General features: G+C 47.3%; 7 protein-coding genes across 9 annotated transcripts; 5 read left to right on the top strand and 2 right to left on the bottom strand.

Moving 5' to 3' along the window:
• Nucleotides 1-207: 207 nt before the first annotated feature.
• On the top strand, nucleotides 208-9,695 carry LOC108163835 (probable multidrug resistance-associated protein lethal(2)03659). Of its 2 annotated transcripts, XM_033393356.1 has the most exons (9): nucleotides 208-249; nucleotides 314-517; nucleotides 4,288-4,536; nucleotides 4,588-4,741; nucleotides 4,801-6,536; nucleotides 6,605-8,231; nucleotides 8,294-8,414; nucleotides 9,024-9,315; nucleotides 9,372-9,695. In XM_033393356.1, the coding sequence occupies exons 2-7, from the start codon at nucleotides 381-383 to the stop codon at nucleotides 8,327-8,329; spliced, it is 3,939 nt and encodes a 1,312-aa protein (XP_033249247.1). In that variant the 5' UTR covers nucleotides 208-249; nucleotides 314-380; the 3' UTR covers nucleotides 8,330-8,414; nucleotides 9,024-9,315; nucleotides 9,372-9,695. The 2 variants fall into 2 exon arrangements, with proteins under 2 accessions (XP_033249247.1, XP_017154836.2); XM_017299347.2 differs by lacking the exons at nucleotides 208-249; nucleotides 314-517 and adding an exon at nucleotides 3,731-4,081.
• Nucleotides 9,696-11,752: 2,057 nt separating this feature from the next.
• On the bottom strand, nucleotides 11,753-13,720 carry LOC117188823 (inactive selenide, water dikinase-like protein). The gene has a single exon (XM_033393261.1). The coding sequence runs from the start codon at nucleotides 13,696-13,698 to the stop codon at nucleotides 12,469-12,471; it is 1,230 nt and encodes a 409-aa protein (XP_033249152.1). The 5' UTR covers nucleotides 13,699-13,720; the 3' UTR covers nucleotides 11,753-12,468.
• A 265-nt stretch (nucleotides 13,721-13,985) lies between these two features.
• Nucleotides 13,986-16,576, top strand: LOC117188820 (transcription initiation factor TFIID subunit 5-like). The gene is made up of 4 exons (XM_033393254.1): nucleotides 13,986-14,179; nucleotides 14,257-14,405; nucleotides 14,470-16,154; nucleotides 16,232-16,576. The coding sequence occupies exons 2-3, from the start codon at nucleotides 14,343-14,345 to the stop codon at nucleotides 16,090-16,092; spliced, it is 1,686 nt and encodes a 561-aa protein (XP_033249145.1). The 5' UTR covers nucleotides 13,986-14,179; nucleotides 14,257-14,342; the 3' UTR covers nucleotides 16,093-16,154; nucleotides 16,232-16,576.
• A 586-nt stretch (nucleotides 16,577-17,162) lies between these two features.
• Nucleotides 17,163-18,193, top strand: LOC117188824 (proteasome subunit alpha type-4-like). The gene has a single exon (XM_033393262.1). The coding sequence runs from the start codon at nucleotides 17,312-17,314 to the stop codon at nucleotides 18,086-18,088; it is 777 nt and encodes a 258-aa protein (XP_033249153.1). The 5' UTR covers nucleotides 17,163-17,311; the 3' UTR covers nucleotides 18,089-18,193.
• Nucleotides 18,194-18,289: 96 nt separating this feature from the next.
• Nucleotides 18,290-21,298, top strand: LOC117188821 (transcription initiation factor TFIID subunit 5-like). The gene is made up of 4 exons (XM_033393255.1): nucleotides 18,290-18,636; nucleotides 18,714-18,862; nucleotides 18,927-20,611; nucleotides 20,689-21,298. The coding sequence occupies exons 2-3, from the start codon at nucleotides 18,800-18,802 to the stop codon at nucleotides 20,547-20,549; spliced, it is 1,686 nt and encodes a 561-aa protein (XP_033249146.1). The 5' UTR covers nucleotides 18,290-18,636; nucleotides 18,714-18,799; the 3' UTR covers nucleotides 20,550-20,611; nucleotides 20,689-21,298.
• A 323-nt stretch (nucleotides 21,299-21,621) lies between these two features.
• LOC117188825 (proteasome subunit alpha type-4-like) lies at nucleotides 21,622-22,572 on the top strand. Its single transcript, XM_033393263.1, has one exon. It carries the CDS (start codon nucleotides 21,771-21,773, stop codon nucleotides 22,545-22,547), a length of 777 nt encoding a protein of 258 aa, XP_033249154.1. The 5' UTR covers nucleotides 21,622-21,770; the 3' UTR covers nucleotides 22,548-22,572.
• A 34-nt stretch (nucleotides 22,573-22,606) lies between these two features.
• On the bottom strand, nucleotides 22,607-25,067 carry LOC108161183 (transcription initiation factor TFIID subunit 5-like). Of its 2 annotated transcripts, none has more exons than XM_033393260.1 (4): nucleotides 24,804-25,067; nucleotides 24,578-24,726; nucleotides 22,847-24,501; nucleotides 22,607-22,769 (listed from the first exon to the last, which is right to left on the bottom strand). In XM_033393260.1, the coding sequence occupies exons 2-3, from the start codon at nucleotides 24,638-24,640 to the stop codon at nucleotides 22,909-22,911; spliced, it is 1,656 nt and encodes a 551-aa protein (XP_033249151.1). In that variant the 5' UTR covers nucleotides 24,641-24,726; nucleotides 24,804-25,067; the 3' UTR covers nucleotides 22,607-22,769; nucleotides 22,847-22,908. The 2 variants fall into 2 exon arrangements, with proteins under 2 accessions (XP_033249151.1, XP_033249150.1); XM_033393259.1 differs by having other exon boundaries at nucleotides 22,847-24,513.
• Between the last annotated feature and the right edge of the window lie 116 nt (nucleotides 25,068-25,183).

Consider the following 25,183-nt stretch of genomic DNA (forward strand, 5'->3'; position numbering starts at 1 on the left):
GGTCGCGGAGGAGTTGGACTCTTCGGAGAGCGACCACGACAGGACAATGGTGGAGGTGAACCTCAGGAATGTCACTGATACTCCTGCAGATAAACCTCCACCATTGTAAGGCAGCATGCGCTGCTCTCTTGCTCCACCTAGCCAAGGGTGGAGCCGACATAGTCCTCATTCAGGAGCCCTGGATCCTCGGAAACAGGGTCTCTGGTCTGAGGACTCCTGACTATAAGCTATACGTAGCTGACTCCGCAGGTAAAACTCGCACCTGCATCCTTGCAAAAAGAGATTTGCACTTATTTTTGCTCCCAAATTTAAGCAATGAAGACCAAACAGCAGTGAGCCTCGAAGGCCAGGGGTGCTCACTGAGAATCTGCTCCACGTACATGGGTCACGACCAACCAGACCCCCCTCCACAGGCGCTCAGGGCGCTAATCACAGACTGCGAGGCCAAGGACACCGGCCTAATCGTAGGGTGCGACGCCAATGCACACCACTGCCAGTGGGGACACCAACGAAAGGGGTGAGTACCTTTTCAACTATTTACTGACCACTCAGATGGTCCTTTTAAATAGGGGGAGTGATCCCACCTTCATTATTAAAAACCGCAAGGAGGTCCTGGACCTCACACTTGCCTCTCATGAGTTACACGGGAACATCGTATCCTGGAGGGTCCTGGAAGAGCACTCCTTCTCGTACCACAGGTACGTGGAAACCGTTTTCTCTTTTTCACTACCGAGACCAGTTCAATTTCGGAACCTTAGGCGGACAAACTGGGCTTGGTACTCAGACCACCTCTGTCGTGTTCTCCATGAGACTCCACCTGAGGAGGAGATCTCCAGGGAAGCCACGACTCATCTTGTTAAACTATTTACCGACGCCTGCAATGAGGCGCTCGATAAATCCTGCCCCTGTAGCAAGAGCAGAGGCCGGAAGAAACCTGAATGGTGGAATCCGAAACTGAGGGAACTCCGGAAAGCCTCCCGAAGACTCTTCAATAAAGCTAAGGCTGAAAACGCTGAGCAGAACTGGGCCGATTACAAGGCCAGTCTGTCAGTTTACAATAAAGAACTGAGGAAAGCCAAACGCGCCTCATGGCGTAAGTTCTGTAGCGACATTGAGAATAACTCGGAAGCCTCGCGCTTGCGCAAAGTTCTCTCGAAGACTACACCCACTCTGGGCTACCTGAAGAACGCCGACCAATCATGGACAACGTCCAGCAATGAGTCGCTAAATCTTCTCCTTAACACCCACTTTCCCGGCTGCGATGAAAACAGACCACACTACATCGCGGCTCCCTCCGTTGCCTCAAGTGTTATCATGAACCTGCTAAGCCAGGAGAACATTTCCTGGGCAATAAAAAGCTTCAAACTATACAAGTCTGCGGGACCAGATGGCATCATCCCTGCCCAACTGATTCACGCTGGACAAAAAGCCACTAATTGGCTCAAAAGGATATACGAGGGAATCTTCTCCCATGGATATATCCCGGAAACCTGGCTTCATACCAAAGTCGTCTTCATCCCCAAGGCAGGCAAGCCCTCGCACACTGCCCCCAAAGATTTCAGACCCATAAGTCTATCGTCCTTCCTTCTGAAGACGATGGAACGGCTTTTGGGGATGCATCTCACGGTAAATATTCCGCCTAGTCTATTCCCAGACTCCCAGCATGCCTATCGGAAAGGAAGATCCACCGAAACGGCCCTACACACGATCACATCGATCATAGAAGCGTCCCTCAACTGTAAGGAGTACACCCTGGTAGCCTTCCTCGACATAGAAGGCGCCTTTAATAACATCCTCCCGACCGCCATCACGGGTGCACTGACGGACCTGGGGGTTGACTCCCGGACGGTGAGCCTGATCGATCAGATGCTACAATGCAGGACAGTTGAGGCATCACTGGGGACGTCAACGTCCACCAGATTTGTCAGTAGAGGCACCCCGCAGGGCGGAGTCCTCTCGCCCCTCCTATGGAACGTGGCAGTGAACGAACTGCTGCGGGAGATAGAGGGGGGTGGCTGCCGGGAAGCGCTAATCTTCAGCAACAACGCCAAGTATCTTGGTCTAATCCTCGATAGAAAGCTCGATTGGAAATTGAGCATAGAGGATAGAGTAAAGAAGGCCACAGTAGCCCTCTATACTTGCAGGAAAGCCATCGGACTAAGATGGGGAATGACCCCCTATATAGTTCGGTGGCTTTACACCACCATCATACGACCGATCATGCTCTATGGAGCGGTAGTATGGTGGCCAGCCTTAGACAAAAGGACATGCCTCAATAAACTCAGCAGAGTTCAACGCATGGCAGAGCTATGCATAACTGGCGGGCTACGCACTACTCCAAGGAATGCCCTGGATACTGTGCTGGACCTCCTCCGCATAGATATCATGGGAAAGAAAGTGGCAACACTTTCCGCACTCAGAATGAGAGAAGCCAGACTGTGGAAAGCGTCCGCGGTTGGGCACTCGGGAATCCTGACGAGACACCCGCAATTACCAGAGAGGACAGATTATTGTGTCCCTAGTGATCACCTCTCGACGCCTTTCCAGGTATCAATCCCACTTAGGGAGGACTGGGAGATGGGCGAACCAGGACCCGCAAATGCGGTTCACTTCTACACTGATGCTGAATATCAGTCATTGCTTCAGGCTCCCGGACCACTGCAGTGTGTTCCAAGCGGAGGTTGTAGCCATCAAGGAGGCCATTTCCATCGTCTCCAAACTACTTCTAGACACGCACTTAGTGTGCGTTTTCTCGGACAGCCAAGCAGCTATTAAAGCTCTAGGCTCAATATCGTCGAACTCAGCGACTGTAAATGACTGCCGCAGGTCTCTGCACGAGATCGCAGATCAGGAAGAGGTCTATCCTTATATGGGTCCCAGGCCACAGGGACATCGAGGGGAACGACGCCGCCGACGAGCTAGCAAGGCAGGGTACTACAATTCTTCTCCTTATGGAGAGGAAGCAGGTAGAGATGCCTCTGGCTACGTGCAGGCTCCTCACGCACGAATTGTTCGAGCAAAATGCCAATAGGAGATGGCAGCAAACCGTTTCCTGTAAAATCTCAAGATTGATATGGCCATATCGATCGAAGAAGCGCTCAGCCGAGCTGTATAGGCTCAGCAGAGCACAGTGCTCTGCAGTTACTCGAGCCATTACGGGACACTGGCAGATCGGCACTCATGCCTCTAGACTGTCAATCCCTCATAACGACTTCTGCAGGAGTTGTCGCGACGAGGAAGAGGAGGAATCGGTCCCCCACTTCTTCTGCCACTGCCCGTCCCTTGGAAATCGTCGTCTTCGTATTCTCGGGGCCGCTTTCCTCACAGACATTTCGGACCTGTCCGAAATCAAACCAGGGACCTTGTCCAGATTCATCCAAGCCTCCGGATGGGACTGCCCTTAATTTGCAACAGCCTGTTTCTCCACGGTTTTTAGGCACTGGGAAGGGGCACACGCCCATGCGGCACCACAACGGACCTTCTACAGGTCCAAGTGAGCTTGGGAGGGTTTCATCACTCCCCCAGGCTACCGCCTGAACCTAACCTAACCTAAACAATGTAATGTACCAAAAATGTAAAATTTTTTTTTATTTCAGTAATATTACTCTAATACTTTAAAAAATTAACTAATCCAATAGAAGTGTATAAGTTAATCGGATAACATTATTTTTAAATTACACATTGTATTTTTCTGCCAGCTTAAGTAAAGAAGATTATCTCTTAGATAAACGACGTCATTAAGGTGAGAATTTTTTCGTGGACTTTATCGCTCACTTGAATGATGTCTGGGTCTGGTCCATAACAAGTGGAAAAGCGAAGCACTGCAGACGCATTTCTCGCTTTTATCTGAAGTTTTATTTTGCAAATATTAAAGGAAAATTTTTGAGTTAATCCTAGAAGTAAGACCTGAATCCGGAGTACAGACAAGTAATACTACTCGTAAATCCGAAAATTTAAATAAGAGGACCTGTGTGATAATTGTATGGTACTACCAAAAATAAATTATATAGATCATGCAGGCCGATAAACTCCCACCAAATCCCCGTGAATCGGCAGGACTATTGTCCTCGCTTATGTTTTGGTATGTTTTATAAAAGACGACACATCATCGAGCAGCTATCATGTAAACTTAAGAGATTATGTGAGCATCTTTGGGGTGTTTTTGCTGATAAGTCTGTCACGTCTGGTTTATCAAGCTTTATCGTGTAGAGCTATTAAATCTTAGCCCCAAACATTTCCTATATACATGAAATAATACATTTCCTAATGCTCGTACTCTTACGACAGCTTTGCACTGCCCATTCTCTTCAAGGGCCGCAAGAAGACCCTTCAACCTACGGATCTGTATCAGGCCCTCAAGGGACACCGAGCGGATAGTTTGGGCGACAGATTCTTCCAGACATGGCAGGCCGAAGTGGCAGCATGTCGTCGGAAGCACAACCAGCAGCCGAGCATCATCAAGGTGATACTTCGTGTATTCGGCTGGCAGCTGCTGAGCTCCGGCCTGATCCTTGGAGTCCTGGAACTGGGGACCAGGTAAGTGGAGATCGATCTATAGTTTCTTCTGTAAAATGAATCTCCTTACAGGGCCACTGCACCTTTGTTGCTAGGCGCCTTGATATCAGAGTTTACGGCATATGGAAACGGCGATGGACTGAGCGCACAGCTGTATGGAGCTGGCCTGATATTTACAACCTTGGTTAGTGTCCTCCTGTTCCATCCTTATATGATGGGTATGATGGTGAGTCCACAAAACACCTGTACAATTTCATTGATTAGAACCCGTCCCGTCCCGAACAGCACCTGTCCATGAAGATGAGGGTAGCCGTGGGCTGTGCCATCTATCGCAAGGCGCTGCGCCTGAGTCGCACTGCTATGGGAAATACCACAACGGGTCAGGTGGTCAATCTGATATCCAACGATTTGGGGCGCTTCGATCGGGCCCTGATACACTTCCACTTTCTCTGGCTGGGACCGCTGGAGCTGCTGGTTGCCTCCTATTTCCTGTATCAGCAGATTGGCCTGGCCTCGCTCTACGGCATTGTCATACTGCTGCTCTATCTGCCGGTGCAGACCTACTTGAGCAGGCTGACCTCCGTGCTGCGTCTGCAGACCGCTCTGCGAACGGACCAGCGGGTGCGAATGATGAACGAGATCATATCCGGCATACAGGTGATCAAGATGTACACCTGGGAGCGGCCCTTTGGCAAGGCGATCGAGCGCCTGCGGCGCAGCGAGATGAGCTCCATTCGCAAGGTAAACTACATCCGGGGCACTCTGCTCTCTTTTGAGATTACTCTCGGCAGGATTGCCATCTTTGTGAGCCTCTTGGGCTACGTCCTGATGGGCGGGGAGCTCACGGCGGAGAAGGCCTTTGTGGTTACGGCATTCTACAACATCCTGAGGCGCACTGTCAGCAAGTTTTTCCCCAGCGGCATGTCCCAGTTTGCCGAAATGTTGGTCACATTGCGCCGGATACGGGCATTCCTTATGCGCGACGAATCGGCTGTCCTTCAGAGCGATGGCGATGGTGATCCCAAAGAGAAGCCGACCGATGTTTTGGTCGAAATTGAGGATTTGACAGCACGCTGGAGCCGAGAGCAAAGTGAACCGGTCCTGGACAGGATCAGCATGAGCCTGAAGCGCCCGCAATTGGTGGCCGTCATTGGGCCCGTGGGCTCTGGGAAATCGAGCCTCATCCAGGCGATACTCGGCGAGCTGCCACCCGAGTCTGGGCGCTTAAAGCTCCAGGGAAGAGTGTCCTATGCCTCGCAGGAGCCCTGGCTCTTCAACGCCTCCCTGCGGGACAATATCCTGTTCGGCCTGCCCATGGACAAGCATCGATACCGCAGTGTGGTCCAGAAGTGTGCCTTGGAACGTGACTTTGAGCTGCTCCAGGGGGATCGGACAATGGCGGGTGAGCGTGGCGCATCGCTCTCCGGCGGCCAACGGGCGAGGATCAGTCTGGCCAGAGCCGTGTACCGCAGGGCGGATATCTACCTGCTGGACGATCCTCTCAGCGCCGTGGACACGCACGTGGGTCGTCATCTGTTCGAGGAGTGCATGCGGGGCTTTCTCAAGCATCAATTGGTCATACTGGTGACCCATCAGCTGCAGTTCCTGGAACAGGCGGATCTCATTGTGATTATGGACAAGGGCAGGGTCACAGACATCGGCAGCTATGAAAAGATGCTAAAGAGTGGTCAGGACTTTGCCCAGCTGCTGGCCAAAAGTACTCGCCATGAGAATGTAGACCACGATGGAGATGGGGATGGGGCAGCTGCTGGCGATGGCAAGGTCTATTCCCGCCAAAGCAGCCGCCAGAGCAGGACGAGTGTCAGCTCTGCAGAGTCCGGAGAAGAGGAGGTGGTAGTCACCCCCGTGCAGGAGTCACGTTCCAGCGGCAGTATTGGCATGGATATCTACAGAAAGTACTTTGCCGCTGGCTCTGGCTGGATCATGTTCGTCCTGGTCGTGTTCTTTTGCCTGGGCACACAGCTGCTGGCCTCTGGTGGCGATTACTTCCTGTCCTACTGGTAAGTGAGATCTGCTATTGAACTGGAATAATCTATGGGATTATTTAATCCCATAATAATACCCGCAGGGTTAAGAACAACAATCAATCTTCTGCGGTGGACATTTACTACTTCAGTGCCATAAATGTGGCCCTCGTGATCTTTGCCCTGCTTCGAACGATTCTGTTCTTCAGCATGGCCATGCACTCGTCCACTCAGCTGCACAACACTATGTTTCAGGGCGTATCCCGCACGGCGCTATATTTCTTCCACTCAAATCCGTCGGGCCGCATACTGAACCGATTCGCTATGGACCTGGGCCAGGTGGACGAGGTGCTGCCCGCCGTCATGCTGGACTGCATACAGATCTTCCTCACCATAGCCGGAATAATCTGTGTGCTGTGCATCACCAATCCCTGGTATCTGTTGAACACGTCCGTCATGTTCGTGGCCTCCCACTTCCTACGCCGGTTCTACCTGAGTACTTCGCGGAATGTGAAGCGACTGGAAGCGGTGGCCAGATCGCCCATTTACTCGCACTTCAGTGCCACCCTGAATGGTCTGCCCACCATACGCGCCCTGGGTGCCCAGAGACTGTTAATTGGGGAGTACGACAACTACCAGGATCTGCACAGTTCTGGCTACTATACGTTCCTGTCCACCAGTCGGGCATTCGGCTACTATCTGGATCTCTTCTGTGTGGCCTATGTGATTTCCGTGACGCTTACAAGCTACTTCTATCCACCACTCGGCAATCCGGGACAGATTGGATTGGCCATTACGCAGGCCATGTCCATGACGGGCACCGTTCAGTGGGGCATGCGGCAGTCGGCAGAGCTGGAGAACTCCATGACGTCCGTGGAGCGGGTTGTGGAGTACAGAAACCTACAGGCGGAGGGAGAGTTCGAGTCTCCTGCTGACAAAAAGCCAGCCGATAGTTGGCCCAAAGAGGGACAAATTGTGGCCGATGACCTGAGCCTGAGATACAATCCCGATCCCAAAACCGATCGGGTACTGAACTCTCTGAGTTTTGTGATCCAGCCGCGCGAGAAAATCGGCATTGTGGGACGCACGGGTGCGGGGAAATCTACGCTGATTAATGCACTGTTCCGACTATCCTACACCGATGGCAGCATGCTGATTGATGGGAGGGATACAGCTGGGATTGGTCTCAACGATTTACGCAGCAGAATCTCGATTATTCCACAGGAACCGGTGCTTTTTTCCGGCACCCTTCGCTACAATCTGGATCCATTCGAGCAGTATACGGACGACAAGCTCTGGCAGGCCCTAGAGGAGGTTCATTTGAAGGAGGAAGTCTCGGAGCTGCCCACCGGCTTGCAGAGCCTCGTCTCCGAGGGTGGGGCCAACTATAGTGTTGGTCAGCGCCAGTTGGTCTGCCTGGCACGTGCTGTTCTACGGGAAAATCGCATCCTAGTCATGGACGAGGCCACGGCGAATGTAGATCCCCAAACCGATGCCCTCATCCAGTCCACCATTCGGAGAAAGTTCAGAGACTGCACTGTCCTAACCATAGCCCATCGCCTGAATACCATCATTGATTCGGATAGGGTTATGGTATTGGATGCCGGCAATCTGGTGGAGTTTGGCACTCCACACGAGCTTCTAGTGCAATCCAAAACGAAAATCTTCTACGGCATGGTTATGGAGACGGGCAGGACGAGTTTTGACTATCTTCTGAAGATAGCACAGTCAGTGAGTGGAAAATACCAGAATCTTTCAATATACAAGACAATTTCAATATACAACACTTGCAGGTCCACGAGAGCAAATCGCACAGCAGAATAGAATGAATCCTTCCATCAATATGATTTTTTCCTCTTCAACAGCTGTTTATTAAGTGCTGCAGCCAGAGCCTTCCGCTCAACCATTCTTGAAGTAATTAAATAATCAATTATTCTATAATTTGTTTCTATATTTGCTATGAGAATAATTATACGAGTATTAAAACTCAACGCCGAAGCCAAGATTAAATTTAAGAAAGAAAGACGAAGAAAACAGACGACAACATCACAGATTGATGAGAAGCTACGTTTGAAGAAGCTTAGCCCATTAGGGGCTAATGGGTATTTTAATACTCATGAAAATTATGAAAGATAGAGATTTTTTAGTGGTTCGAAAAGTGGAAGTCAATGGATATTTCAGTCATGATATACTTTTCCGCTCTAGTGATTTTTCTCATTTGAAATTAGTTGGTGAGCGAGCCTTCTTTATGAACCGGCCGCCCTCAGGCATTTGGGTGTTGCCGGATGGATACTTCAACCACGATCGCGTGCATCGCGCCAGCAGCATCCACATTATTTATTTACCTGCACTTTTTACAACGTACGATGTATGTGCTTCGCAGGTGCACACATTACTGAGATCGTCTTTCCGGCAGCTTTCTTTGTTTCCCCAATCCCATTTTCATATTTTCCATTGACTATTTTTGCTTGGAATAAGTTTTTATTTATTATTTACATCATTACAATTTTTCCGTCATTTTAGCAGGTGGCCCCTTTCGGGGGCCAAAAGTACCACTTGCGTGCCGGGTGAGAGCCCGCATTCTTTTATAAGGGACTTCACCTTTGGGTCCGGCCACTCATGGCCTTTATCTCCGTCTCTCCAGTCCGCTCGCCGTCGGTACCTCTTCAGTAGGTGATTCCGCCGTAGCTCCTCGTCTTCTCGGGGTCGCTGAGTCGACAATGTGGTGTCCCGTCCGTTGCAGCAGGGACCAGTGATTGACGGCGGAAATGTTGGTTCACGCCGAATCAAACACTAGGATTCAGCTTCAAGGCGCGTAAGTGTATCATTATATAAGTGTGGATAAATTTTGAAATATATCTTCCTTCACAGAGTACCTATGTACCCTAAGCTTTGCCACCAGCCGAGTCGTATCCGATGTCCCCACGTCAGACGAAGTCCTTGCAAGAGCCCGATCCTATTAACCGCTGTCATCTTCCGACCTGCCCATCGACAACTATCTGAAGGACTTTGGCTATGGAAAACAAGGGAGTGGCTACGCGGACTACTAGGCTCTGGATAGATCTCGTTGTTGTTAGGTTTAAGGATATACAAGATAGTACAGATACATTTTGGTAGTAGATATAAATGTAATCAGCTTGTTCATTTATTTATACTTGGCTAAGTTATGATGAATAAAACTATTGAAAACTACCATCCTTGCTGTATCCTGTATGGGGGAAACTATCCTGATTGATTTTTATTGAATAACTATTATTATAATTGTTATTCTTGATTTTTATTGTATAATTATTATTATAATTATTATTCTTGATTTTTATTGAATAAACATTATTATAATTGTTATTATTGATTTTTATTGAATAACTATTATTATAATTGTTTTATTGATTTTTATTGAATAACTATTATTATAATTGACATTTTTGATTTTTATTGAATAACTATTATTATAACTATTATTCTTGATTTTTATTGAATAACTATTATTATAATTGTTATTCTTGATTTGTATTGAATAACTATTATTATAATTGTTATTTTTTATTTTTATTGAATAACTATTATTATAATTGTTATTCTTGATTTTTATTGAATAATTATTATCATAATGATTATTTTTGATTTTTATTGTATAATTATTATTTTTGATTTTTATTGAATAATTATTATTAAATTATTATAATAATAATTAATAATAATAGTTATTCAATAATGGCCCGATCTGGGCGTGCTGCGCCTGTTTGCAATCGGGATAGTTTCCCCCATACAGGATACAGCAAGGATGGTAGTTTTCAATAGTTGCCGGACCCAAAGGTGAAGTCCCTTATAAAAGAATGCGGGCTCTCACCCGGCACGCAAGTGGTACTTTTGGCCCCCGAAAGGGGCCACCTGCTAAAATGACGGAAAAATTGTAATGATGTAAATAATAAATAAAAACTTAATAACTTTACCTGACGTAATAAGAGGTGGAGATCGCGGCATAGCAGTTTGTGGCCAGAGAGGGTCTCGGCCAATAGAGCTGGAGGGAATACAAAAATAAAAGAAGAAGAACCAATCAAAAATAGTCAATGCAAAATATGAAAATGGGATTGGGGAAACAAAGAAAGCTTACCCTGTCAGAGCCGATGAGGTAAAGCATTGTGCTGCCGGAAAGACGATCTCAGTAATGTGTGCACCTGCGAAGCACATACATCGTACGTTGTAAAAAGTGCAGGTAAATAAATAATGTGGATGCTGCTGGCGCGATTCACGCGATCGTGGTTAAAGTATCCATCCGGCAACACCCAAATGCCTGAAGGCACAGAAAATCACCAGAGGCGGAGGACACGGAAAAGTGAAGTATATCATGAAATATGATGTCACGATCCTGAAAAGGAAGACAGAATTCGTAATATCTCTATTGAAAGCTGGGATCATCGATTTTCAATTAACTTTCAACAGTGTTCCTAGGCGTTCAGCCATCGCCGTGTCATCATGAGCTAGCCAGCACAGCTTTGTCATACTTGCGCATCAAATTTGAAATCATTTAGATCTGTAAAAGACCAAAGCACTGATGAGAATGGGCTCCGTACCCGTACCAAGCACCAATACCAAATAGGATGTTGAAACCCAGAATCCCGACATGCCGTCGAGAGTGGAGTTCCAATAAGTATCCTACACAGATCCTACTCAGCGTGGACTTCTTTATAAAAATAATGTATTAATTACCGTTTTGAAAGTATCTCCTTGAAGCATGGAAATGGTGTGACAGGTGGCATAAAAAAGGACCCAAAGGCCACTTTCGTATACCCGGAAACGTGTAAAAAACAACCATTATAGCACCTATTAAACTAAGCGAACTCGCCTAACTAACTGCAGAACGGTTGAAATATATGATCTGATACAAAATAAAAAAAAAGGTTCAGCAGTGAACAACTGGTCTGAAGTGGTTCCAACTAAACTGCGTAAAATCCAAAAAAAGTTTCCCAAATATTAAAAGTGCTTCCGGGGATTTGGCTAACCTCTGTGCAATAATAAAGTCAAAGTTCTACTGTCCTCTCTCTTCCTTTTGCAGTGCAACCCCTCTAGCGGAGTGGAGCAACATATGTATAACCGCTGGTGTTAGTTCTATTATTCTAATTTATAAGAATTGTAGCTAAACCCAGTGATCCATATGCCATACACATATATGTCAGTAAGTATACAAATGCTGGGACATTTTAAATACATTCTAGAATTTAATACATAATGGATAACTTTCAAGTGCCAAAAGTTGTCAACCGCCACGTTCTCCAGGCCATTTATTACTTTTCGGAACAAAATTTGTTGGACTACGTTCCTCTTTCGACCATAAAACTGGAGGTGATGTTCTCCATGCGGAATGTTAATCCTGTCCATGACCTAGAAGCCGTTATTGAGGCGTCGGTGAAAAATCTCACTTTAATCGGTGTTCTGAAAAAGCGATCAGTGCCAGCTATAAGAAGGAATACGCGCTTCAGTTCAAGCCTGCAATTTGGTCTTAATCATATCATATCTCATATCTGACGTCGCTGTCCAAATCGACACAGCTCGGCGGATGATCGCTCCAATAATCCGATTTGGAACTGGAGCTGGAAAGCTCGGAAAACGAGGATGAGACTGTGCAGGACCAATTATCAGTAAAAACTTGCCAAACAAAATTTAATGTCTCCAAAAAGGATCTTAATAAAATTGTCATGTAGTCATAAATAATTCTTTATTCTCGTAGCCAAATCATGCTACATATGTATATCCAAAACCGTTGATTTCTATGGAATTTACTAAAAGGCCGCTTCTAAAAGTTTCGTACGATATTGAAAAAAGTGCGAATACCTGAGATATTATTATATTATGTATTATTATTTTCATCTAATTACGCCAAATGAAGTTTTACCATATGGCAATTTTCGGTACACACAAAGAGGTAATTGGGTAATTTTCATAAGAATTAGTTTGCGGCCAAAATGAATTATATTTTAGCATCGATGACGCGTGGCTTGATTAAATTGACAGTCCGCTCCCCCTTATCCACAATGCCAATGATATAGGCGCGAGCACTGGGACCCTCCAGTTCAATGATTTCATTGCAGAATGCGGTGGCCTCCTCACGCGGCAAGCAGATCAGAAGACCGCCGGAATGCTCGGGGGCCCGTCCACTCATTAGTTGGAAGACATCGCGGCAGCTTAAAGCTACTGATGCCATTTTTTGGATCACTGGCATGTTGTAGATGGAAAAGGAAACCTCCATCTGTTGGCGAGCAGCCAGGGCCTCGGCATCACCCACGAGACCGTATTCAGCTATAACGGTGGCCCCATGAGCGCCATACTTGTGCATCAGTTGAGCGGCGGTGCGATTGAGGCGACACATGGATCTCACAGCTATGTCATGGGCCTTGGCGATATCCTCCTCGGCGTAGGAGTTCTTCAGGTGCTTCCACTTCCCGTCCTCACTAACCATCCACTTGTGAACGTTCAGAGCCACGTGTGTGCCCAGGGGCTTGGTCAGCAGCAGGACATCGCCCGGAACAGCGTTGCCCGGCCCAATGACCTCGGTATTCTCGCAGACGGACGTGGCCACGCCGCCAATGATGCACCAGCGATTGACCACGGTCTGGCCGCCAGTAACATGGGCGCCGGCCTTTACTGCGCAGTCCCTAAAGCCACGCATCATCATGGGGACTACGGCATCGCGCTCCTTCTCCGACATGAGAGTGCTCACGGCCAGCAGCATCAGCATATTGTCGCAGGCCACAACGCCCTTGGCGTACAGATCGCCGAGCACATTGGCACACGCTATCTTGCCCATTAAGTAGGGATCGTCAATGAGCGGGTAGTCAAAGTCGGTGGTCTGCACCAAATGTAAGTCGCCCAGCAAATGATTTTTTTGTGTAACGTCAGAGCCATGGTTACGGATATCGAGTCCGGAAAACAGCGGCTGCTGTTGCTGCTGCGAGGCCGGCACCGGCACCGGCTCCACTACCTCACCTCCAGCTTCCTGCTCCTCGCGAGGTGCGATGGTCATCATCAGTTTGATGAGCATTTCTTTGGGCGTCTTTTTGCTACGCTCGTTCAGGTCGCCAAAACGTGTTAAACGAAAGTCGGCATCCAGGTCGTGGACGTTGGGTTCAAAAGGGCGAATCGGTACGTCGTGAAAAGTGCGTTTCACCTCCAACTCGGAGGCAGATGAATTTTCACTCATTTTAATTATTTTTCAGTTGAAACTTTTACGGAGAACTCGGAAAAATTCCTGTTGTGCAAATTTTTGACGAAGAAGGAAACGTCAAAGCAAAGATGTCCAATGAAGCTATGATTTTGCTAATCTTATCGATGTTCTATGGAATCGTTTCCACATCGTATCGTATCGATGTTTTTGCGAGTAAATTTAAATACTCAAATTGGAAATCATTCAATTTAATTAAGTATACACACATACTCCGGCTTTCGACGGAATTTAAATTTGTATGCCCTGATTTTCGCAACTTTTTGTATCGATAGTGTTTCATTCCGTATCGATACCCATCATCAGTTCGGACGGACGCTGGCGTTTGCAATTTTCTAATTGCAGTGCTCTGTCCAGAACTACATTGAAATCCTGTCGCAGCTTCACATTCAAATCTGTGGCTATTGGACACGGTTGCGTCTGCGCAATCCTTTTGATAATCTCATCGTTCATTCGTAATGTAAGCAGGCCACTCAGCTGTTTCTGTGTATATCGAAGTCGATTGCAACTATGGAAACCCTGTTTCCCCTTTTCTAGAACGACTCGTGTGCTGTGTGGACGGACGTCTGGCGAGTGCAGTTGGCAAATTATATTGAAATCGCCCTATAAATTCCTATATCAGAATGGGTAACCCCCACAATAAGAAGTCGAACAAAAAAAAATGCAAGGAACCCGGGAAAAAGAATGTGAGTAGATAAAACCGATGGGGACATGCAAAAAATGTCTCGCTGCTAATAAATTACCACGCAGAAGCGGACACAGGAAAAAGAGCACGTGTCGGGTGTTTTAGACTATGGGATATCAGAGGTGCAGAAAGGTGACGTCGTGCGTAAGCAGAAATTCTACGAAGATTTCGTCGATTTTTATGAGGGCGCTGGACTCGGGCCGATCCAGCAAAGGATCTTCTGCACCACCGTACCAGATAAGGTGCTCGCGGACTATGAGCAGACGTTCAAGACGATCGGGAAGATCACCAAGGAAATGGTTGACTTTCGTAAGTATGAAGTATACGTGATGCTCTATCCCACTCTGGCCATTGCTTACCTGCAAATGGTGTGGAGCGGAAAGTTGCAGCGGGCTATATCCTTCGTGGGCAGGAACAAACACGAGCTGGACGACTCGTACAAGAGGCGCATCGAGAAGCTCAAGCTGATCCGCAAGCCACTGGACGTGCCACAAAGAGCCCTGGAACTGCTATCTGGTGCGGACAAAGTGAAGTTCTGCATGCTCACGAGCACCTTCAACCAATTCAAGGAACTCGAATGTCAGCTTTCGCCGAGTGGGCACCTGAAGCGGTTTTTGGACCACTTCGAAATCCTAACTTACGCTGATGACAAGATACCCCAGGAGCAGACCCTCCGAGATCGTCCTTTGCCCGCGCCATTTGCCTGGGCTTCCAGGGACGTTATTCCGGACTGTCCGTTCAACCGGAAAAATCTGCCCAGCCTCATCATGAACGAGGCCATGCCCTCGCCCAACGACGACGTTACTTGCGCGACGTATTCAGCAGACCATTGCACCGTTGCACTTGGCACTAGCTCCGGCAGGGTCCACGTCGTGGCCGTGAACAAGGACTGGCAAGACGTGAACAGCCTGCGAAGGGAGACGTTGATTTCCGCCCACCAGAAGCCGGTCCTGGCCTGCGCCTTTTCTCCTGGAGACAGCCACCTGCTCACCTCCTCGGCTGACCGCACCATGCGGCTGTGGTGCACACGCACCGCGCTGTGCAAGACTGTCTATGTTCACCACGGGGCCATCTGTTTGGCGTTCGCCCCGAGGGGCTGCCACTTTGCCACCGCCTCAAACGACAATGTGGCGCGCGTGTGGGGAGTGGACTCCACAGAGCCCCTTTTTGAATTCTCGGGCCACTTGGCACGATTGGAGATTTGCCTCTTCCACCCGAATGGAGAGTACCTGGCCACTGGATCGGCAGACGCCACCGTCAGAATCTGGGACTACGACACCCGCGCTCAAATGCGGCTCTTCCGCGGCCACAGGGCCCCCATCAAAGCCCTTGCGTACTCCGTGTGCGGGCGCTTCCTGGTCTCTGGTGGCCGAGATGACCTGATCATTGTTTGGGACACAACCAACGAGCGAATGCTACACTGCATGATATGGCACAACGCAATGATTGAATCGATAGGTTTCTCCCACTGCAACAATCTGATGGTTGTTTGGGGCAAGGACTGCCACCTGAGTACTTTTGACTTTCAGCTTCTCGCCAACTCCCCCGAGTTGGAGTTATCATCCACAAAAGCCATCATTGATCAGTCGCTAATCAGCACGGTTCAGTCCCCGCGAAATCGAATTTTCCTTAAAAGTGGCTTCGTCGATCGCAATAGCCTGGTTGCCATTTGCAAGATAAATTCTTAAAAGATAAAAGAGTTTAACGAAAAAAATCAAAATACTTTAAATGCAGCGAAATGATGTAAACGGTACGAATATACGAAATCAGTTAAATTACGTTCTTAAATTAATAAAATTCTTTTGTTTTGTTCTATTTCACCTTCAGAGTCGCCGCTTGGAACAAGGCGCTGGATCGAGTCATCGATGGAAAGCACCGTCGACTCTATGAATGTACATCCATAATTATCCAACTTAATTTTCTTTTCATTTATATCATATAAACCTAAATTTATACAGCACAATTTAAATAACTCATAGGATCCCACTCATTCTTTGAGCTATGAGCTTCCAAAGTCTTCTATGACTTTATGTGCAAATTTATTTTGATTTTTTGAAAATTTCTTAATATTTCCCGCACTTTCTGAGTGGCCCCAAAGAGGGTATTTAAAATAGGGCAGACAAGCGCTAAAAATGTTCAATTGCACAACAATTTATTCATCAGTATAAAAACGAACAAAAGAAAAACAAAACAAATTAGTTAAATAAAATTTCCATTTCGTTAAATAAAAACTGAATATCTCGCATTGAATTTTTTGCTTTTAGGAAAATTTTCAATGGCTTTTATTTATTATTTTCCATTGAGGACACACATTTGGATGAACATGTGCATAATTGATTACAATGTTATGGAGATCCCCAAGGAATGTGCCATATTTCATTCTGAACAACTATGTTGAGTCCAGACACATTGTCCTTCTTTTACCTTCCCAAACCTATTTTAGCTTCAGCAAACTTGTTGCAGTTTTATTTCTTGTTCCTTCTCTGAGTCCCCATTGGAAGTGTAGCGGAATTGTTCACTTAAACTTTAGGTCTTATCTCGCTACCCTCCTCCAGACAACGTACACTGAACGAGGCAGAGTGTGTTTGTGTGAGAGAAAGAGAGAGAGAGAGAGAGAGAATGAGTAAACGCGTGGAAGAGTGCACTGCAATTTCACTTATAACCAAATCGGAAAGAATAGGAAAGAAAAGTGAGGAAAAATTCTGAAGTATTAACCTAGGCATAGTTGGATATGTTTGAATGTCACCTACTGTGAGGGATTGTATCATAGGATTTTCCTCAATAAATTTTTGTCAAAAATCTGTATAAAATTTGTTATTGAAACGGGCAGAACTCTATAACCAGTTTGTTATTCTTATTGGAGGATCTTTTCTGCCATTTTACAATATAAACTCGTATACGCGTACGATGGCACGTCTGTATGATCCCCGAGCCGTTCTGTTTTCGCCAGAGGGCCGCCTCTACCAAGTGGAATATGCCATGGAGGCCGTCTACGCTTCCAACCTATGCCTGGGCATAGTTGCCGCAGATGGCGTTTTACTAGCCGCGGAACGCTGCAACAGTCGACTGGTCGGCGGGCCATCGGGAAAGATGTTTCGCTTGGCTAACAACGTGGCTTGCACCTGGGCCGGACTCGCAGCCGATGCCACGAAACTGATTGATGAGATGCGAATGTCAGCCCAACGCTTCAGATTTAACTATGGAGAGATGATTCCATGTGAGGGACTCGTGGCCGATATATGCGACGTCAAGCAGTCCTACACTCAGTGGGGCGGCAGGCGGCCCTTCGGCGTTTCCATTCTGTTCATGGGCTGGGACGAAGTCTATGGCTACCAGCTGTACAATTCCGATCCCAGCGGCAACTACAGTGGCTGGAAGGCGACTGCCACTGGCCAGCACTTTGGCGTCGCCAGCTCTCTGCTGGAGCAAGAGATAGACCCCGAAGTATCCATTAGTCTGGAAGAAGCCAAGGACCTTGCCATGAAGGTACTGGACTGCGCTCTGGGAACCGCTAATCTGATTCCGAACAAGTTGGAGATGTCCACCTTGCACCGCGCAAGTGATGGCTGCTGCATCTACACTCTTTTTGAGATGACCGATGTGGAGAAGCTGACCGAAAAGTATAAGAAAGGGCTGGTCTGGCAGGAGCCGAAGGGGATGCCAACTAGGGGATGCAGTCCATAAACACATACACCTACATGTACTACAGATTCTAAGAGCAATTATTATGCACATATTTGTACTTATTATATAGCAATTTTTGAAAGTTGTGTATTTACGTTCATACGTGATTACGTGATATAAATGAAAAGAAAATTAAGCAACGCCAAAGCAATGAAGCAAAAGTCCAATGAAGCTATGATTTTGCTAATCTTATCGATGTTCTATGGAATCGTTTCCACATCGTATCGTATCGATGTTTTTGCGAGTAAATTTAAATACTCAAATTGGAAATCATTCAATTTAATTAAGTATACACACATACTCCGGCTTTCGACGGAATTTAAATTTGTATGCCCTGATTTTCGCAACTTTTTGTATCGATAGTGTTTCATTCCGTATCGATACCCATCATCAGTTCGGACGGACGCTGGCGTTTGCAATTTTCTAATTGCAGTGCTCTGTCCAGAACTACATTGAAATCCTGTCGCAGCTTCACATTCAAATCTGTGGCTATTGGACACGGTTGCGTCTGCGCAATCCTTTTGATAATCTCATCGTTCATTCGTAATGTAAGCAGGCCACTCAGCTGTTTCTGTGTATATCGAAGTCGATTGCAACTATGGAAACCCTGTTTCCCCTTTTCTAGAACGACTCGTGTGCTGTGTGGACGGACGTCTGGCGAGTGCAGTTGGCAAATTATATTGAAATCGCCCTATAAATTCCTATATCAGAATGGGTAACCCCCACAATAAGAAGTCGAACAAAAAAAAATGCAAGGAACCCGGGAAAAAGAATGTGAGTAGATAAAACCGATGGGGACATGCAAAAAATGTCTCGCTGCTAATAAATTACCACGCAGAAGCGGACACAGGAAAAAGAGCACGTGTCGGGTGTTTTAGACTATGGGATATCAGAGGTGCAGAAAGGTGACGTCGTGCGTAAGCAGAAATTCTACGAAGATTTCGTCGATTTTTATGAGGGCGCTGGACTCGGGCCGATCCAGCAAAGGATCTTCTGCACCACCGTACCAGATAAGGTGCTCGCGGACTATGAGCAGACGTTCAAGACGATCGGGAAGATCACCAAGGAAATGGTTGACTTTCGTAAGTATGAAGTATACGTGATGCTCTATCCCACTCTGGCCATTGCTTACCTGCAAATGGTGTGGAGCGGAAAGTTGCAGCGGGCTATATCCTTCGTGGGCAGGAACAAACACGAGCTGGACGACTCGTACAAGAGGCGCATCGAGAAGCTCAAGCTGATCCGCAAGCCACTGGACGTGCCACAAAGAGCCCTGGAACTGCTATCTGGTGCGGACAAAGTGAAGTTCTGCATGCTCACGAGCACCTTCAACCAATTCAAGGAACTCGAATGTCAGCTTTCGCCGAGTGGGCACCTGAAGCGGTTTTTGGACCACTTCGAAATCCTAACTTACGCTGATGACAAGATACCCCAGGAGCAGACCCTCCGAGATCGTCCTTTGCCCGCGCCATTTGCCTGGGCTTCCAGGGACGTTATTCCGGACTGTCCGTTCAACCGGAAAAATCTGCCCAGCCTCATCTTGAACAATGCCATGCCCTCGCCCAACGACGACGTTACTTGCGCGACGTTTTCAGCAGACCATTGCACCGTTGCATTTGGCACTAGCTCCGGCAGGGTCCACGTCGTGGCCGTGAACAAGGACTGGCAAGACGTGAACAGCCTGCGAAGGGAGACGTTGATTTCCGCCCACCAGAAGCCGGTCCTGGCCTGCGCCTTTTCTCCTGGAGACAGCCACCTGCTCACCTCCTCGGCTGACCGCACCATGCGGCTGTGGTGCACACGCACCGCGCTGTGCAAGACTGTCTATGTTCACCACGGGGCCATCTGTTTGGCGTTCGCCCCGAGGGGCTGCCACTTTGCCACCGCCTCAAACGACAATGTGGCGCGCGTGTGGGGAGTGGACTCCACAGAGCCCCTTTTTGAATTCTCGGGCCACTTGGCACGATTGGAGATTTGCCTCTTCCACCCGAATGGAGAGTACCTGGCCACTGGATCGGCAGACGCCACCGTCAGAATCTGGGACTACGACACCCGCGCTCAAATGCGGCTCTTCCGCGGCCACAGGGCCCCCATCAAAGCCCTTGCGTACTCCGTGTGCGGGCGCTTCCTGGTCTCTGGTGGCCGAGATGACCTGATCATTGTTTGGGACACAACCAACGAGCGAATGCTACACTGCATGATATGGCACAACGCAATGATTGAATCGATAGGTTTCTCCCACTGCAACAATCTGATGGTTGTTTGGGGCAAGGACTGCCACCTGAGTACTTTTGACTTTCAGCTTCTCGTCAGGTCCCCCGAGATGGAGTTATCATCCACAAAAGCCATCATTGATCAGTCGCTAATCAGCACGGTTCAGTCCCCGCGAAATCGAATTTTCCTTAAAAGTGGCTTCGTCGATCGCAATCGCCTGGTTGCCATTTGCAAGATAAATTCTTAAAAGATAAAAGAGTTTAACGAAAAAAATCAAAATACTTTAAATGCAGCGAAATTATGTAAACGGTACGAATATACGAAATCAGTTAAATTACGTTCTTAAATTAATAATATTCTTTTGGTTTGTTCTATTTCACCTTCAGAGTCGCCGCTTGGAACAAGGCGCTGGATCGAGTCATCGATGGAAAGCACCGTCGACTCTATGAATGTACATCCATAATTATCCAACTTAATTTTCTTTTCATTTATATCATATAAACCTAAATTTATACAGCACAATTTAAATAACTCATAGGATCCCACTCATTCTTTGAGCTATGAGCTTCCAAAGTCTTCTATGACTTTATGTGCAAATTTATTTTGATTTTTTGAAAATTTCTTAATATTTCCCGCACTTTCTGAGTGGCCCCAAAGAGGGTATTTAAAATAGGGCAGACAAGCGCTAAAAATGTTCAATTGCACAACAATTTATTCATCGGTATAAAAACGAACAAAAGAAAAACAAACCAAATTAGTTAAATAAAATTTCCATTTCGTTAAATAAAAACTGAATATCTCGCATTGAATTTTTTGCTTTTAGGAAAATTTTCAATGGCTTTTATTTATTATTTTCCATTGAGGACACACATTTGGATGAACATGTGCATAATTGATTACAATGTTATGGAGATCCCCAAGGAATGTGCCATATTTCATTCTGAACAACTATGTTGAGTCCAGACACATTGTCCTTCTTTTACCTTCCCAAGTCTATCTTAGCTTCAGCAACCTTGTTGCAGTTTTATTTCTTGTTCCTTCTCTGAGTCCCCATTGGAAGTGTAGCGGAATTGTTCACTTAAACTTTAGGTCTTATCTCGCTACCCTCCTCCAGACCACGTACACTGAACGAGGCAGAGTGTGTTTGTGTGAGAGAAAGAGAGAGAGAGAGAGAGAGAGAATGAGTAAACGCGTGGAAGAGTGCACTGCAATTTCACTTATAACCAAATCGGAAAGAATAGGAAAGAAAAGTGAGGAAAAATTCTGAAGTATTAACCTAGGCATAGTTGGATATGTTTGAATGTCACCTACTGTGAGGGATTGTATCATAGGATTTTCCTCAATAAATTTTTGTCAAAAATCTGTATAAAATTTGTTATTGAAACGGGCAGAACTCTATAACCAGTTTGTTATTCTTATTGGAGGATCTTTTCTGCCATTTTACAATATAAACTCGTATACGCGTACGATGGCACGTCTGTATGATCCCCGAGCCGTTCTGTTTTCGCCAGAGGGCCGCCTCTACCAAGTGGAATATGCCATGGAGGCCGTCTACGCTTCCAACCTATGCCTGGGCATAGTTGCCGCAGATGGCGTTTTACTAGCCGCGGAACGCTGCAACAGTCGACTGGTCGGCGGGCCATCGGGAAAGATGTTTCGCTTGGCTAACAACGTGGCTTGCACCTGGGCCGGACTCGCAGCCGATGCCACGAAACTGATTGATGAGATGCGAATGTCAGCCCAACGCTTCAGATTTAACTATGGAGAGATGATTCCATGTGAGGGACTCGTGGCCGATATATGCGACGTCAAGCAGTCCTACACTCAGTGGGGCGGCAGGCGGCCCTTCGGCGTTTCCATTCTGTTCATGGGCTGGGACGAAGTCTATGGCTACCAGCTGTACAATTCCGATCCCAGCGGCAACTACAGTGGCTGGAAGGCGACTGCCACTGGCCAGCACTTTGGCGTCGCCAGCTCTCTGCTGGAGCAAGAGATAGACCCCGAAGTATCCATTAGTCTGGAAGAAGCCAAGGACCTTGCCATGAAGGTACTGGACTGCGCTCTGGGAACCGCTAATCTGATTCCGAACAAGTTGGAGATGTCCACCTTGCACCGCGCAAGTGATGGCTGCTGCATCTACACTCTTTTTGAGATGACCGATGTGGAGAAGCTGACCGAAAAGTATAAGAAAGGGCTGGTCTGGCAGGAGCCGAAGGGGATGCCAACTAGGGGATGCAGTCCATAAACACATACACCTACATGTACTACAGATTCTAAGAGCAATTATTATGCACATATTTGTACTTATTATATAGCAATTTTTGAAAGTTGTGTATTTACGTTCATACGTGATTACGTGATATAAATGAAAAGAAAATTAAGTTGGATAATTATGGATGTACATTCATAGAGTCGACGGTGCTTTCCATCGATGACTCGATCCAGCGCCTTGTTCCAAGCGGCGACTCTGAAGGTGAAATAGAACAAACCAAAAGAATATTATTAATTTAAGAACGTAATTTAACTGATTTCGTATATTCGTACCGTTTACATCATTTCGCTGCATTTAAAGTATTTTGATTTTTTTCGTTAAACTCTTTTATCTTTTAAGAATTTATCTTGCAAATGGCAACCAGGCGATTGCGATCGACGAAGCCACTTTTAAGGAAAATTCGATTTCGCGGGGACTGAACCGTGCTGATTAGCGACTGATCAATGATGGCTTTTGTGGATGATAACTCCATCTCGGGGGACCTGACGAGAAGCTGAAAGTCAAAAGTACTCAGGTGGCAGTCCTTGCCCCAAACAACCATCAGATTGTTGCAGTGGGAGAAACCTATCGATTCAATCATTGCGTTGTGCCATATCATGCAGTGTAGCATTCGCTCGTTGGTTGTGTCCCAAACAATGATCAGGTCATCTCGGCCACCAGAGACCAGGAAGCGCCCGCACACGGAGTACGCAAGGGCTTTGATGGGGGCCCTGTGGCCGCGGAAGAGCCGCATTTGAGCGCGGGTGTCGTAGTCCCAGATTCTGACGGTGGCGTCTGCCGATCCAGTGGCCAGGTACTCTCCATTCGGGTGGAAGAGGCAAATCTCCAATCGTGCCAAGTGGCCCAAGAATTCAAAAAGGGGCTCTGTGGAGTCCACTCCCCACACGCGCGCCACATTGTCGTTTGAGGCGGTGGCAAAGTGGCAGCCCCTCGGGGCGAACGCCAAACAGAGGGCCCCGTGGTGAACATAGACAGTCTTGCACAGCGCGGTGCGTGTGCACCACAGCCGCATGGTGCGGTCAGCCGAGGAGGTGAGCAGGTGGCTGTCTCCAGGAGAAAAGGCGCAGGCCAGGACCGGCTTCTGGTGGGCGGAAATCAACGTCTCCCTTTGCAGGCTGTTCACGTCTTGCCAGTCCTTGTTCACGGCCACGACGTGGACCCTGCCGGAGCTAGTGCCAAATGCAACGGTGCAATGGTCTGCTGAATACGTCGCGCAAGTAACGTTGTCGTTGGGCGAGGGAATGGCATTGTTCATGATGATGCTGGGCAGATTTTTCCGGTTGAACGGACAGTCCGGAATAACGTCCCTGGAAGCCCAGGCAAATGGCGCGGGCAAAGGACGATCTCGGAGGGTCTGCTCCTGGGGTATCTTGTCATCAGCGTAAGTTAGGATTTCGAAGTGGTCCAAAAACCGCTTCAGGTGACCACTCGGCGAAAGCTGACATTCGAGTTCCTTGAATTGGTTGAAGGTGCTCGTGAGCATGCAGAACTTCACTTTGTCCGCACCAGATAGCAGTTCCAGGGCTCTTTGTGGCACGTCCAGTGGCTTGCGGATCAGCTTGAGCTTCTCGATGCGCCTCTTGTACGAGTCGTCCAGCTCGTGTTTGTTCCTGCCCACGAAGGATATAGCCCGCTGCAACTTTCCGCTCCACACCATTTGCAGGTAAGCAATGGCCAGAGTGGGATAGAGCATCACGTATACTTCATACTTACGAAAGTCAACCATTTCCTTGGTGATCTTCCCGATCGTCTTGAACGTCTGCTCATAGTCCGCGAGTACTGTGGTGCAGAAGATCCTTTGCTGGATCGGCCCGAGTCCAGCGCCCTCATAAAAATCGACGAAATCTTCGTAGAATTTCTGCTTACGCACGACGTCACCTTTCTGCACCTCTGCACCCGACACGTGCTCTTTTTCCTGTGTCCGCTTCTGTGTCGGCTTCTGCGTGGTAATTTATTAGAAGCGAGACATTTTTTGCATGTCCCCATCGGTTTTATCTACTCACATTCTTTTTCCCGGGTTCCTTGCATTTTTTTTTGTTCGACTTCTTATTGTGGGGGTTACCCATTCTGATATAGGAATTTATAGGGCGATTTCAATATAATTTGCCAACTGCACTCGCCAGACGTCCGTCCACACAGCACACGAGTCGTTCTAGAAAAGGGGAAACAGGGTTTCCATAGTTGCAATCGACTTCGATATACACAGAAACAGCTGAGTGGCCTGCTTACATTACGAATGAGCGATGAGATTATCAAAAGGATTGCGCAGACGCAACCGTGTCCAATGCGGCGTGTCCAATAGCCACAGATTTGAATGTGAAGCTGCGACAGGATTTCAATGTAGTTCTGGACAGAGCACTGCAATTAGAAAATTGCAAACGCCAGCGTCCGTCCGAACTGATGATGGGTATCGATACGGAATGAAACACTATCGATACAAAAAGTTGCGAAAATCAGGGCATACAAATTTAAATTCCGTCGAAAGCCGGAGTATGTATGTGTACTTAATTTAATTAAATGATTTCCAATTTGAGTATTTAAATTTACTCGCAAAAACATCGATACGATACGATGTGGAAACGATTCCGTCGAACATCGATAAGATTAGC

This window comes from Drosophila miranda, chromosome 4 (genome assembly GCF_003369915.1).
Source record: "Drosophila miranda strain MSH22 chromosome 4, D.miranda_PacBio2.1, whole genome shotgun sequence".
In the NCBI taxonomy this organism is placed as follows: domain Eukaryota; kingdom Metazoa; phylum Arthropoda; class Insecta; order Diptera; family Drosophilidae; genus Drosophila; species Drosophila miranda.